This window comes from Electrona antarctica, assembly GCF_951216825.1.
Source record: "Electrona antarctica genome assembly, chromosome: 14".
In the NCBI taxonomy this organism is placed as follows: domain Eukaryota; kingdom Metazoa; phylum Chordata; class Actinopteri; order Myctophiformes; family Myctophidae; genus Electrona; species Electrona antarctica.
The window spans coordinates 554660-569951 of NC_136795.1; the positions used below are offsets into that span (position 1 = coordinate 554660).

A 15292-nucleotide genomic window follows, 5' to 3' on the forward strand; every position below is an offset into this window, starting at 1 on the left:
ACTTGTCTGTGTATCCAGTCATGGTTGTATCAGGTAAACAGCTCTTACTTGTCTGTGTATCCAGTCATGGTTGTATCAGGTGAACAGCTCTTACTTGTCTGTGTATCCAGTCATGGTTGTATCAGGTAAACAGCTCTTACTTGTCTGTGTATCCAGTCATGGTTGTATCAGGTAAACAGCTCTTACTTGTCTGTGTATCCAGTCATGGTTGTATCAGGTAAACAGCTCTTACTTGTCTGTGTATCCAGTCATGGTTGTATCAGGTAAACAGCTCTTACTTGTCTGTGTATCCAGTCATGGTTGTATCAGGTAAACAGCTCTTACTTGTCTGTGTATCCAGTCATGGTTGTATCAGGTGAACAGCTCTTACTTGTCTGTGTATCCAGTCATGGTTGTATCAGGTGAACAGCTCTTACTTGTCTGTGTATCCAGTCATGGTTGTATCAGGTAAACAGCTCTTACTTGTCTGTGTATCCAGTCATGGTTGTATCAGGTAAACAGCTCTTACTTGTCTGTGTATCCAGTCATGGTTGTATCAGGTAAACAGCTCTTACTTGTCTGTGTATCCAGTCATGGTTGTATCAGGTAAACAGCTCTTACTTGTCTGTGTATCCAGTCATGGTTGTATCAGGTGAACAGCTCTTACTTGTCTGTGTATCCAGTCATGGTTGTATCAGGTGAACAGCTCTTACTTGTCTGTGTATCCAGTCATGGTTGTATCAGGTAAACAGCTCTTACTTGTCTGTGTATCCAGTCATGGTTGTATCAGGTAAACAGCTCTTACTTGTCTGTGTATCCAGTCATGGTTGTATCAGGTAAACAGCTCTTACTTGTCTGTGTATCCAGTCATGGTTGTATCAGGTGAACAGCTCTTACTTGTCTGTGTATCCAGTCATGGTTGTATCAGGTAAACAGCTCTTACTTGTCTGTGTATCCAGTCATGGTTGTATCAGGTAAACAGCTCTTACTTGTCTGTGTATCCAGTCATGGTTGTATCAGGTAAACAGCTCTTACTTGTCTGTGTATCCAGTCATGGTTGTATCAGGTAAACAGCTCTTACTTGTCTGTGTATCCAGTCATGGTTGTATCAGGTAAACAGCTCTTACTTGTCTGTGTATCCAGTCATGGTTGTATCAGGTGAACAGCTCTTACTTGTCTGTGTATCCAGTCATGGGTGTATCAGGTAAACAGCTCTTACTTGTCTGTGTATCCAGTCATGGGTGTATCAGGTAAACAGCTCTTACTTGTCTGTGTATCCAGTCATGGTTGTATCAGGTGAACAGCTCTTACTTGTCTGTGTATCCAGTCATGGTTGTATCAGGTGAACAGCTCTTACTTGTCTGTGTATCCAGTCATGGTTGTATCAGGTGAACAGCTCTTACTTGTCTGTGTATCCAGTCATGGTTGTATCAGGTAAACAGCTCTTACTTGTCTGTGTATCCAGTCATGGGGTTAGTCAGCTCTTACTTGTCTGTGTATCCAGTCATGGTTGTATCAGGTGAACAGCTCTTACTTGTCTGTGTATCCAGTCATGGTTGTATCAGGTGAACAGCTCTTACTTGTCTGTGTATCCAGTCATGGGTGTATCAGGTGAACAGCTCTTACTTGTCTGTGTATCCAGTCATGGTTGTATCAGGTAAACAGCTCTTACTTGTCTGTGTATCCAGTCATGGTTGTATCAGGTAAACAGCTCTTACTTGTCTGTGTATCCAGTCATGGTTGTATCAGGTAAACAGGTCTTACTTGTCTGTGTATCCAGTCATGGTTGTATCAGGTAAACAGCTCTTACTTGTCTGTGTATCCAGTCATGGTTGTATCAGGTAAACAGCTCTTACTTGTCTGTGTATCCAGTCATGGTTGTATCAGGTAAACAGCTCTTACTTGTCTGTGTATCCAGTCATGGTTGTATCAGGTAAACAGCTCTTACTTGTCTGTGTATCCAGTCATGGTTGTATCAGGTAAACATGTAAACAGCTCTTACTTGTCTGTGTATCCAGTCATGGTTGTATCAGGTAAACAGGTCTTACTTGTCTGTGTATCCAGTCATGGTTGTATCAGGTAAACAGCTCTTACTTGTCTGTGTATCCAGTCATGGTTGTATCAGGTAAACAGCTCTTACTTGTCTGTGTATCCAGTCATGGTTGTATCAGGTAAACAGCTCTTACTTGTCTGTGTATCCAGTCATGGTTGTATCAGGTGAACAGCTCTTACTTGTCTGTGTATCCAGTCATGGTTGTATCAGGTAAACAGCTCTTACTTGTCTGTGTATCCAGTCATGGTTGTATCAGGTGAACAGCTCTTACTTGTCTGTGTATCCAGTCATGGTTGTATCAGGTAAACAGCTCTTACTTGTCTGTGTATCCAGTCATGGTTGTATCAGGTAAACAGCTCTTACTTGTCTGTGTATCCAGTCATGGTTGTATCAGGTAAACAGCTCTTACTTGTCTGTGTATCCAGTCATGGTTGTATCAGGTAAACATGTAAACAGCTCTTACTTGTCTGTGTATCCAGTCATGGTTGTATCAGGTGAACAGCTCTTACTTGTCTGTGTATCCAGTCATGGTTGTATCAGGTAAACATGTAAACAGCTCTTACTTGTCTGTGTATCCAGTCATGGTTGTATCAGGTGAACAGCTCTTACTTGTCTGTGTATCCAGTCATGGTTGTATCAGGTAAACATGTAAACAGCTCTTACTTGTCTGTGTATCCAGTCATGGTTGTATCAGGTGAACAGCTCTTACTTGTCTGTGTATCCAGTCATGGTTGTATCAGGTAAACAGCTCTTACTTGTCTGTGTATCCAGTCATGGTTGTATCAGGTAAACAGCTCTTACTTGTCTGTGTATCCAGTCATGGTTGTATCAGGTAAACATGTAAACAGCTCTTACTTGTCTGTGTATCCAGTCATGGTTGTATCAGGTGAACAGCTCTTACTTGTCTGTGTATCCAGTCATGGTTGTATCAGGTAAACATGTAAACAGCTCTTACTTGTCTGTGTATCCAGTCATGGTTGTATCAGGTGAACAGCTCTTACTTGTCTGTGTATCCAGTCATGGTTGTATCAGGTAAACATGTAAACAGCTCTTACTTGTCTGTGTATCCAGTCATGGTTGTATCAGGTGAACAGCTCTTACTTGTCTGTGTATCCAGTCATGGTTGTATCAGGTGAACAGCTCTTACTTGTCTGTGTATCCAGTCATGGTTGTATCAGGTGAACAGCTCTTACTTGTCTGTGTATCCAGTCATGGTTGTATCAGGTGAACAGCTCTTACTTGTCTGTGTATCCAGTCATGGTTGTATCAGGTAAACAGCTCTTACTTGTCTGTGTATCCAGTCATGGTTGTATCAGGTAAACAGCTCTTACTTGTCTGTGTATCCAGTCATGGGGTTAGGTTAGCTCTTACTTGTCTGTGTATCCAGTCATGGGGTTCCATCTCTGGTTCTCGTAGATCTGAACACTCCTCACGTCCGTCTGTGTCTGAGCCGCCGCGTCTCCTGGAACAAACACCAGATGGAGTCAACGCTGAGCGCTGTGCACGTGAGTGTGAGCACATAGACAACACTGTGCACGTGAGTGTGAGCACATAGACAACACTGTGCACGTGAGTGTGAGCACATAGACAACACTGTGCACGTGAGTGTGAGCACATAGACAACACTGTGCACGTGAGTGTGAGCACATAGACAACACTGTGCACGTGAGTGTGAGCACATAGACAACACTGTGCACGTGAGTGTGAGCGCATAGACAACACTGTGCACGTGAGTGTGAGCGCATAGACAACACTGTGCACGTGAGTGTGAGCGCATAGACAACACTGAGCGCCGTGCACGTGAGTGTGAGCGCACGTGTGTGTAGCAGACGGTTAAGCGTTGAACCATATGCTCATTGCTCAAGCAACTACACATCAACAAGCAAGGAATTTGACCACTTAATGAAGTAGTTCACCCACAAAATGGGGTGTACAGTATGCATTGATTTGGGTGAACTTTACTCCTTTAAGCTCTTAAGAACTTTATAATATTCAATGCACTTAAATATATAGAGATAAAATCATTTTAAGAGACAATGGTCTACCTTACCGAGAACACATATTAAACAGTTAGCCATTAAATTAATTATGCAGCAACTGTGAGAAATAAATCACACTCGTGTGGTGTGAGAGGGGCTGCCACGTGACGTCACTGCTAAAAGCAAACATTAAAAGTCCATAGACTTGGCTACTACATGGCGTCATGTCTGAAGGCCAGACGTTGGAGGGGCTCTAGCACCCCTCAAAAGGCTGTGAAGATGCCAAGACTCGATGTAGTGGAGGAGCTTATAGGGAGAGATGAGGGAGATTTCGTGCTAATTCGTCTAAAAGTGCCACATTTTGCACAGATATAGCCCAGGGCATGCTCTAATGATTTAGCTTGGGGCGCCCGAGCCGGCGGCCTTCGTGGTCGCCACAGCTGTTATCCCATTAACAGCCACTATACATTTCATTATATGCGTTCAGTAGCATGTGACGTGTCAAACTATGTTTGTTTTTTTTCATGATTCTGAATCCATGGATTTGGCCCCTGTGGCGACCATGACGGTCGCGGGTTAGGGCGCCTCTAGCTAAATCATTAGAGCATGCCCTGGGCTACATCTGTGCAAAATACGCCGCTTTTAGACAAATTAGCGTGGAATATCTCTAGGCTCCTCCTCTAATGAGAATGATTGGAGAGATCAGATCAGGAGGTACATTATGTGCATGTCTACGGGGTGGTCTGTGTTTACCCGGGGTAGTGGGCTGCTGTCCGCCGTGCCCGCTGTAGACCCAGGCCGTGCCGTCCCACCCGATGCCCCACACCAGCCCCAGACTGTTGGACTCTACCCAGCGCAGGTGGCCCGGGACCTGGCGCCAGAACCTGCAGCATAGAGTAGCACCACAACACACCACAACACAACACACGGAAAGCACCCAGCGTTAGCCACCTTAGCATCATGTTAGCACCTTAGCACCATGTTAGCACACGTTTAGCACCAGGAGGCACAATTAAAACGCAACCACACCAAAGACATGATACAGTACAAAAGGGTTAACGACAACAAACATGAGCGACCCATTTAGGCCTGACGTCGAAATAACAAAAAAAGTCGCATTTTCACGATTTTTCAAAAATAGCAGACCTACAAGCTGTAGATCTGCTATTTTTCAATAGCTAAAGTATAACGTAATGCTTAAAACACCAAAAGGGTTCCCGCCCAAAACGGGTTAACACCGCAGACATTTTCCATATAGTCTGAATGGCGCCTGCTTGCATGGTAGAGTGATTAGTGGTTAGTGATTTGAATATACTGAGGGTCAGATTCTCCAGAAAAAAATCACACCCGTGCGAAGTGAGGGGCGCTAATATATTAAAGTCTAACTCATGTTGATTATGTGATGTAAAACAAACGGTGCCAACACAAACATAACATTTTCTTTATTGTTAATGGCATTTAATGTTTGTGTTAGGGACAAGATGATGTAAATTTTCCCTTCATTGTCAATGGCGTTTTTAAAACAAACAGTCCCATATCCCGTTAGTCTGACCTACGTGGCCGGTTAAGACTGAGGTTAGGGTTAGCAGTGAGGTCACAGTGTGGGGTGTGTGTTTCACAGTGTCTATGGGTGTGTGGGGTGTGTGTTTCAGTGTCTATGGGTGAGGTCACAGTGTGGGGTGTGTGTTTCACAGTGTCTATGGGTGAGGTCACAGTGTGGGGGGTGTGTTTCACAGTGTCTATGGGTGTGTGGGGTGTGTGTTTCACAGTGTCTATGGGTGTGTGGGGTGTGTGTGTTTCAGAGTGTCTATGGGTGAGGTCACAGTGTGGGGTGTGTGTTTCACAGTGTATATGGGTGTGTGGGGTGTGTATTTCAGTGTCTATGGGTGAGGTCACAGTGTGGGGTGTGTGTTTCAGAGTGTGTATGGGTGTGTGGGGTGTGTGTGTTTCAGAGTGTATGGGTGTGTGGGGTGTGTGTGTTTCAGAGTGTATGGGTGAGGTCACAGTGTGGGGTGTGTGTTTCAGAGTGTCTATGGGTGTGTGGGGTGTGTGTTTCACAGTGTATATGGGTGTGTGGGGTGTGTGTTTCAGAGTGTATGGGTGTGTGGGGTGTGTGTTTCAGAGTGTCTATGGGTGTGTTTGGTGTGTGTTTCAGAGTGTCTAGGGGTCTCTCACATGAGGTCACAGTTTGGGCTGTTTGGGGGGCTCTCCAGCGAGTAGGAGGGCTCGTGGACCATGACGTCTCCCTTGGAGGTGCTGGCCCACAGCGCCTGGCTGGAGGGCGGGCCCCGGATCCCCCTGCTCTCACAGCAACACTCACACAACAGCGACACCTGGAGGACGGGAGGGGGGAGACGAGACGAGACGAGACGCCACGAGCAAACCATGAACAAACGAACGCTGTGTGGATAGTGTGAACGCTGTCTGTCCATGGTTCTGATCAGAGCGGTGATGTTCTGACCTAATTTCTGACCAAAGCATCTCGTTTGGAATATAAACGCTTCTAAAGAGAGATCAGATGTGACAGTAGAATATAAACGCTTCTAAAGAGAGATCAGATGTGACAGCGCGAGGTAGTAACGGAAAATGATACGGGGGGAATGGAAGGCTTTTCGGGGTAAAATCTGCCTCATCTCTAGCACCATTTTGAAAAGTTCTGCCGCACCGACATACGTGGCCGGTTAAGACATATAGGCTACAAAAGCTAATAGGCTATGGAACATCAGAAACAGTGTGGGCGGGGCCCTAGCCACCGTGCACAGCAACCGGAGCGGTTCCGTCCTCAGCATCCAATGTGTTAACACTCTGAACGCCCAGGACGAAGTTCTTTGTCCTTTCTATTAGTAACGCCCGACGCTCAGGACGAAGTTTTGTCCAAAAGACGAAGTTTATTGATACGAGAACAGATCGCATGGCTGTATAGCCTAGGCGCGCCTCCTGGGCTCTCCTCGGTGACGCGCAAGAGTGAGGCGTCATCGAAAAACTCCCTCCCCTGTTTAGCTGATAAACGAAAATCTTAAAACGTTCATAAATCGCGATCTAAATCATCCCGTCTTTTTCTGAAAAAAGATCCTGTGTTAGACGGCGCTCCGCGGTCCAGTCGCTAGTCTCGATAGATTTATTCTTGTCTCCCGTTGTTGACGATCGACTCTATAGTGCTGTGGCTATTGTTAGCTGCTACACAACATCATGAACTTCCGGCCTGTCCGTCTGGAAAAGGTGTCCGTGTTTATAAATCGACTGGGCGCATGAATGTAATGGATTAAATAGTTCCGGGGAATTCAAGTGTTAATGATTGTACTGTATATTAACCATTTCAGCGCTAACATTTATTGAAAAATTAGGATCTAATTCACGGCAGAATTTTTTCCAGTCGAGCTCTTATTTTGAAAAGCCACAGTTCCAGTCTACCGGAAGTAGCTTATCCCAGCAAGCTCGACGGAGTCTGGGGAGGCCTTGTTTACATGATTGATCTATGCCATTGCACTGGAGAGCTCCACATCACCGGCTCTGTGCCGTCAAAGAAACGCTGTTTTGACCAAAATGCCATCTGGGACAAGGAATAGGAGATACAGGCGATTGAAAGAAACGGATAGAATGGATTATTATGGCGACGACGATCTAAGATGGACGATCCAGTGCTGTGCTAACAACACAGCTAGCTAACCGGCTAACGTAAGTAGCATTATGGCTTGATCGATCGAATGCACTATAAAAGCGCAATTGCCATTAATCAACTGCAATGGCGCTGAAAGTATTAACGGTAGCCAGTCATGTATTAATGATTGTATATTCTATAAAATGCTACCCAGTGGTTCATGTCCTCCTCAGTGGCAGCGGCCAGGATCAGAGGCCATCTCTGGCGCGTCCGGAGGCCCGTGTACACAGCGAAGGAATGGTGGACGTCCCTGAGCACAGGAACCAACGCTGTCACCTCGCTGATGAAGACATGCAGGTACTGAGAGAGAGAGAGATGCACAAACACAGAGAGAGAAGGTAACTGTAGGAGTCTGTTTATTTCCACTTACATTTATACATCGCTCACACATTTCTATCACAGGATACATAGCCTGGGGTCCACCTATGCTTTCTATGGCATAGGCAGCTCCCGGCAGAATCCGCCGGGAGAATCTAGACGCAGCTGCGTGACATGAGAGTAATTAATTAGAGCGACAGAGAGAGAGAGGAGTGTGTGTGTGTGTGTACGGGTGTACGTGTGTGAGTCAATTTAACGAAGGTGCATACGATCAGAAATCAGCAGAGAGTGATCGACGTTTGCGCTACTCTCTGACGGATTGAAGTGGACTCGGTCCCAGACTTTTTTTTCCTCCCTGGAAATAAAAACGTCTGGGTTTCCGAGGCTGCAGCTACATGGTTAGATGCATAGACACACACAGTACGAACTGGACTTGAAACATCACCTTAAGGAGCATTCAATGTACAGATTTGTCATTCCAATTCTTCACACTTTCCTGATGGTTTCCTGTAGGTTTTCTGAAAATGCATGTTTTTTTCCCCTGCAGCTTTTATTCACTGATTAGCCTAATGCTAATTAGCCTAATGCTAATTCTACTGCTTTGCTACTGAAAAGGAGTGATCCAGCAGAGGAACTCTATCTAACCAGGGAATCTGAATAGAAATAACATATAACACCTTGGAAAAGCCCCCTTTTTTCAATGACAATTTTCTGTTTCTGACAATGTTCTGTTTCTGACAATGCACTGACAATCTACTGAACTGTGTGTAGTATTACCTTCTTCTCGTCGTACTGTGTGTAGTATTACCTTCTTCTCGTCGTACTGTGTGTAGTATTACCTTATGGTTCTACTGTGTGTAGTATTACCTTCTTCTCGTCGTACTGTGTGTAGTATTACCTTCTCATAGTACTGTGTGTAGTATTACCTTCTTCTCATAGTACTGTGTGTAGTATTACCTTCTTCTCGTCGTACTGTGTGTAGTATTACCTTCTTCTCGTCGTACTGTGTGTAGTATTACCTTCTTCTCATAGTACTGTGTGTAGTATTACCTTCTTCTCATAGTACTGTGTGTAGTATTACCTTCTTCTCGTCCTACTGTGTGTAGTATTACCTTCTTCTCATAGTACTGTGTGTAGTATTACCTTCTTCTCGTCGTACTGTGTGTAGTATTACCTTCTTCTCGTCCTACTGTGTGTAGTATTACCTTCTCATAGTACTGTGTGTAGTATTACCTTCTTCTCATAGTACTGTGTGTAGTATTACCTTCTCATAGTACTGTGTGTAGTATTACCTTCTTCTCATAGTACTGTGTGTAGTATTACCTTCTTCTCGTCGTACTGTGTGTAGTATTACCTTCTTCTCATAGTACTGTGTGTAGTATTACCTTCTTCTCATAGTACTGAGTGTAGTATTACCTTCTTCTCATAGTACTGTGTGTAGTATTACCTTCTTCTCATAGTACTGTGTGTAGTATTACCTTCTTCTCATAGTACTGTGTGTAGTATTACCTTCTTCTCATAGTACTGTGTGTAGTATTACCTTCTCATAGTACTGAGTGTAGTATTACCTTCTTCTCGTCGTACTGTGTGTAGTATTACCTTCTTCTCATAGTACTGTGTGTAGTATTACCTTCTTCTCATAGTACTGTGTGTAGTATTACCTTCACGTAGTACTGTGTGTAGTATTACCTTCTCGTAGTGCTGTGTGTAGTATTAGGTGTAGTATTACCTTATTTCCGTCGTACTTCGTGTAGTATTAGGTGTAGTATTACCTTCTTCTTGTCATAATGTGTGTAGTATTAGGTGTAGTATTACCTTCTTTTCGTCGTACTGTGTGTAGTATTAGGTGTAGTATTACCTTATTTCCGTCATACTGTGTGTAGTATTAGGTGTAGTATTACCTTCTCGTCGTACTGTGTGCAGTATTAGGTGTATTACCTTCTTTCCGTCATACTGTGTGTAGTATTAGGTGTAGTATTACCTTCTTTCCGTCATACTGTGTGTAGTATTAGGTGTAGTATTACCTTCTCGTCGTACTGTGTGCAGTATTAGGTGTATTACCTTCTTTTCGTCGTACTGTGTGTAGTATTAGGTGTAGTATTACCTTCTCGTAGTGCTGTGTGTAGTATTAGGTGTAGTATTACCTTCTTTTCGTCGTACTGTGTGTAGTATTAGGTGTAGTATTACCTTCTTTTCGTCGTACTGTGTGTAGTATTAAGTGTAGTATTACCTTATTTCCGTCATACTGTGTGTAGTATTAAGTGTAGTATTACCTTCTTTTCGTCGTACTGTGTGTAGTATTAGGTGTAGTATTACCTTCTTTTCGTCGTACTGTGTGTAGTATTACCTTCTTTTCGTCGTACTGTGTGTAGTATTAGGTGTAGTATTACCTTCTTTGCGTCGTACTGTGTGTAGTATTAGGTGTAGTATTACCTTCTTCTCGTCATACTGTGTGTAGTATTAGGTGTAGTATTACCTTCTTTTCGTCGTACTGTGTGTAGTATTAGGTGTAGTATTACCTTCTTTGTGTCGTACTGTGTGTAGTATTAGGTGTAGTATTACCTTCTTCTCGTCATACTGTGTGTAGTATTAGGTGTAGTATTACCTTCTTCTCGTCGTACTGTGTGTAGTATTAGGTGTATTACCTTCTTCTCGTCGTACTGTGTGTAGTATTAAGTGTAGTATTACCTTCTTTCCGTCGTACTGCGTGTAGTATTAGGTGTAGTATTACCTTCTTTTCGTCGTACTGTGTGTAGTATTAAGTGTAGTATTACCTTCTTTTCGTCGTACTGTGTGTAGTATTAAGTGTAGTATTACCTTCTTTTCGTCGTACTGTGTGTAGTATTAAGTGTAGTATTACCTTCTTTCCGTCGTACTGTGTGTAGTATTAGGTGTATTACCTTCTTTTCGTCGTACTGTGTGTAGTATTAGGTGTATTACCTTCTTTTCGTCGTACTGTGTGTAGTATTAAGTGTAGTATTACATTCTTTTCGTCGTACTGTGTGTAGTATTAAGTGTAGTATTACATTCTTTTCGTCGTACTGTGTGTAGTATTAAGTGTAGTATTACATTCTTTTCGTCGTACTGTGTGTAGTATTAAGTGTAGTATTACATTATTTTCGTCGTACTGTGTGTAGTATTAAGTGTAGTATTACATTCTTTCCGTCGTACTGTGTGTAGTATTAGGTGTAGTATTACATTCTTTTCGTCGTACTGTGTGTAGTATTAAGTGTAGTATTACATTCTTTTCGTCGTACTGTGTGTAGTATTAGGTGTAGTATTACCTTCTTTTCGTCGTACTGTGTGTAGTATTAAGTGTAGTATTACCTTCTTTCCGTCGTACTGTGTGTAGTATTAGGTGTAGTATTACCTTCTTTTCGTCGTACTGTGTGTAGTATTAAGTGTAGTATTACCTTCTTTTCGTCGTACTGTGTGTAGTATTAGGTGTAGTATTACCTTCTTTTCGTCGTACTGTGTGTAGTATTAAGTGTAGTATTACCTTATTTTCGTCGTACTGTGTGTAGTATTAAGTGTAGTATTACCTTATTTTCGTCGTACTGTGTGTAGTATTAAGTGTAGTATTACCTTCTTTTCGTCATACTGTGTGTAGTATTACCTTATTTTCGTCGTACTGTGTGTAGTATTAGGTGTAGTATTACCTTCTTTTCGTCGTACTGTGTGTAGTATTAAGTGTAGTATTACCTTCTTTTCGTCGTACTGTGTGTAGTATTAAGTGTAGTATTACCTTCTTTTCGTCGTACTGTGTGTAGTATTAAGTGTAGTATTACCTTCTTTTCGTCGTACTGTGTGTAGTATTAAGTGTAGTATTACCTTCTTTTCGTCGTACTGTGTGTAGTATTAAGTGTAGTATTACCTTCTTTTCGTCGTACTGTGTGTAGTATTAAGTGTAGTATTACCTTCTTTTCGTCGTACTGTGTGTAGTATTAAGTGTAGTATTACCTTCTTTTCGTCATACTGTGTGTAGTATTAGATGTAGTATTACCTTCTTCTCGTCATACTGTGTGTAGTATTAAGTGTAGTATTACCTTTTTGTCGTACTGTGTGTAGTATTAGGTGTAGTATTACCTTCTTTTCGTCGTACTGTGTGTAGTATTAAGTGTAATATTACCTTCTTCTCGTCATACTGTGTGTAGTATTAAGTGTAGTATTATCTTCTTTTCGTCGTACTGTGTGTAGTATTAGGTGTATTACCTTCTTTTCGTCGTACTGTGTGTAGTATTAAGTGTAGTATTACCTTCTTTTCGTCGTACTGTGTGTAGTATTAAGTGTAGTATTACATTCTTTTCGTCGTACTGTGTAGTATTAAGTGTAGTATTACCTTCTTTTCGTCGTACTGTGTGTAGTATTAAGTGTAGTATTACATTCTTTTCGTCGTACTGTGTAGTATTAAGTGTAGTATTACCTTCTTTTCGTCGTACTGTGTGTAGTATTAAGTGTAGTATTACCTTCTTTTCGTCGTACTGTGTGTAGTATTAGGTGTAGTATTACCTTCTTTTCGTCGTACTGTGTGTAGTATTAGGTGTATTACCTTCTTTTCGTCGTACTGTGTGTAGTATTAAGTGTAGTATTACCTTCTTTTCGTCGTACTGTGTGTAGTATTAAGTGTAGTATTACCTTCTTTTCGTCGTACTGTGTGTAGTATTAAGTGTAGTATTACCTTCTTTTCGTCGTACTGTGTGTAGTATTAAGTGTAGTATTACCTTCTTTTCGTCGTACTGTGTGTAGTATTAAGTGTAGTATTACCTTCTTTTCGTCGTACTGTGTGTAGTATTAGGTGTAGTATTACCTTCTTTTCGTCGTACTGTGTGTAGTATTAGGTGTAGTATTACCTTCTTTTCGTCGTACTGTGTGTAGTATTAAGTGTAGTATTACCTTCTTTTCGTCGTACTGTGTGTAGTATTAGGTGTAGTATTACCTTCTTTTCGTCGTACTGTGTGTAGTATTAAGTGTAGTATTACCTTCTTTTCGTCGTACTGTGTGTAGTATTAGGTGTAGTATTACCTTCTTTTCGTCGTACTGTGTGTAGTATTAGGTGTAGTATTACCTTCTTTTCGTCGTACTGTGTGTAGTATTAAGTGTAGTATTACATTCTTTTCGTCGTACTGTGTGTAGTATTAAGTGTAGTATTACCTTCTTTTCGTCGTACTGTGTGTAGTATTAGGTGTAGTATTACCTTATTTTCGTCGTACTGTGTGTAGTATTAAGTGTAGTATTACCTTCTTTTCGTCGTACTGTGTGTAGTATTAAGTGTAGTATTACCTTCTTTTCGTCGTACTGTGTGTAGTATTAGGTGTAGTATTACCTTATTTTCGTCGTACTGTGTGTAGTATTAGGTGTAGTATTACCTTCTTTTCGTCGTACTGTGTGTAGTATTAGGTGTAGTATTACATTCTTTTCGTCGTACTGTGTGTAGTATTAAGTGTAGTATTACCTTCTTTTCGTCGTACTGTGTGTAGTATTAGGTGTAGTATTACCTTCTTTTCGTCGTACTGTGTGTAGTATTAGGTGTAATATTACCTTCTTTTCGTCGTACTGTGTGTAGTATTAGGTGTAGTATTACCTTCTTTTCGTCGTACTGTGTGTAGTATTAAGTGTAGTATTACCTTCTTTTCGTCGTACTGTGTGTAGTATTACCTTCTTTTCGTCGTACTGTGTGTAGTATTAAGTGTAGTATTACCTTCTTTTCGTCGTACTGTGTGTAGTATTAGGTGTAGTATTACCTTCTTTTCGTCGTACTGTGTGTAGTATTAGGTGTAGTATTACCTTCTTTTCGTCGTACTGTGTGTAGTATTAGGTGTAGTATTACCTTCTTTTCGTCGTACTGTGTGTAGTATTAGGTGTAGTATTACCTTCTTTTCGTCGTACTGTGTGTAGTATTAGGTGTAGTATTACATTCTTTTCGTCGTACTGTGTGTAGTATTAAGTGTAGTATTACCTTCTTTTCGTCGTACTGTGTGTAGTATTAGGTGTAGTATTACCTTCTTTTCGTCGTACTGTGTGTAGTATTAAGTGTAGTATTACCTTCTTTTCGCCGTACTGTGTGTAGTATTAGGTGTAGTATTACCTTCTTTTCGTCGTACTGTGTGTAGTATTAGGTGTAGTATTACCTTCTTTTCGTCGTACTGTGTGTAGTATTAGGTGTAGTATTACATTCTTTTCGTCGTACTGTGTGTAGTATTAAGTGTAGTATTAACTTCTTTTCGTCGTACTGTGTGTAGTATTAGGTGTAGTATTACCTTCTTTTCGTCGTACTGTGTGTAGTATTAGGTGTAGTATTACCTTCTTTTCGTCGTACTGTGTGTAGTATTAAGTGTAGTATTACCTTCTTTTCGTCGTACTGTGTGTAGTATTAAGTGTAGTATTACATTATTTTCGTCGTACTGTGTGTAGTATTAAGTGTAGTATTACCTTCTTTTCGTCGTACTGTGTGTAGTATTAAGTGTAGTATTACCTTCTTTTCGTCGTACTGTGTGTAGTATTAGGTGTATTACCTTCTTTTCGTCGTACTGTGTGTAGTATTAAGTGTAGTATTACCTTCTTTTCGTCGTACTGTGTGTAGTATTAAGTGTAGTATTACCTTCTTTTCGTCGTACTGTGTGTAGTATTAGGTGTATTACCTTCTTTTCGTCGTACTGTGTGTAGTATTAAGTGTAGTATTACCTTCTTTTCGTCGTACTGTGTGTAGTATTAGGTGTATTACCTTCTTTTCGTCGTACTGTGTGTAGTATTAGGTGTATTACCTTCTTTTCGTCGTACTGTGTGTAGTATTAAGTGTAGTATTACCTTCTTTTCGTCGTACTGTGTGTAGTATTAGGTGTATTACCTTCTTTTCGTCGTACTGTGTGTAGTATTAGGTGTAGTATTACCTTCTTTTCGTCGTACTGTGTGTAGTATTAGGTGTAGTATTACCTTCTTTTCGTCGTACTGTGTGTAGTATTAAGTGTAGTATTACCTTCTTTTCGTCGTACTGTGTGTAGTATTAGGTGTATTACCTTCTTTTCGTCGTACTGTGTGTAGTATTAGGTGTAGTATTACCTTCTTTTCGTCGTACTGTGTGTAGTATTAGGTGTAGTATTACCTTCTTTTCGTCGTACTGTGTGTAGTAGATGAACAGGATGCTGTCCTTCTTCCCGGCGCAGCTGGTGGACTGCTCCAGGGCCACGCCCACATCCACCCAGCGCCGCGGGCTCCAGTCCCGCCACCAGCGCAGCGCCCCCTGGCGCACCCACACAGACTGCAGGGGGGGAGGAGCCACACACCGAGAGGGAGGAGCCACACACACAG

General features: G+C 41.8%; 1 protein-coding gene across 1 annotated transcript in view; it reads right to left on the bottom strand.

The window, feature by feature from the left end:
• Window positions 1-15292, bottom strand: part of LOC306936262 (tectonin beta-propeller repeat-containing protein 1-like) — a 69811-nt gene that overhangs the window by 13235 nt on the left and 41284 nt on the right. The window contains exons 13-17 of the mRNA XM_079519753.1: window positions 15087-15242; window positions 7820-7969; window positions 6187-6344; window positions 4765-4895; window positions 3404-3494 (exon numbers count right to left, since the gene is read on the bottom strand). Coding sequence (XP_079375879.1) covers window positions 3404-3494; window positions 4765-4895; window positions 6187-6344; window positions 7820-7969; window positions 15087-15242 — 686 coding nt within the window. The remainder of the gene's footprint in view (window positions 1-3403; window positions 3495-4764; window positions 4896-6186; window positions 6345-7819; window positions 7970-15086; window positions 15243-15292) is intronic.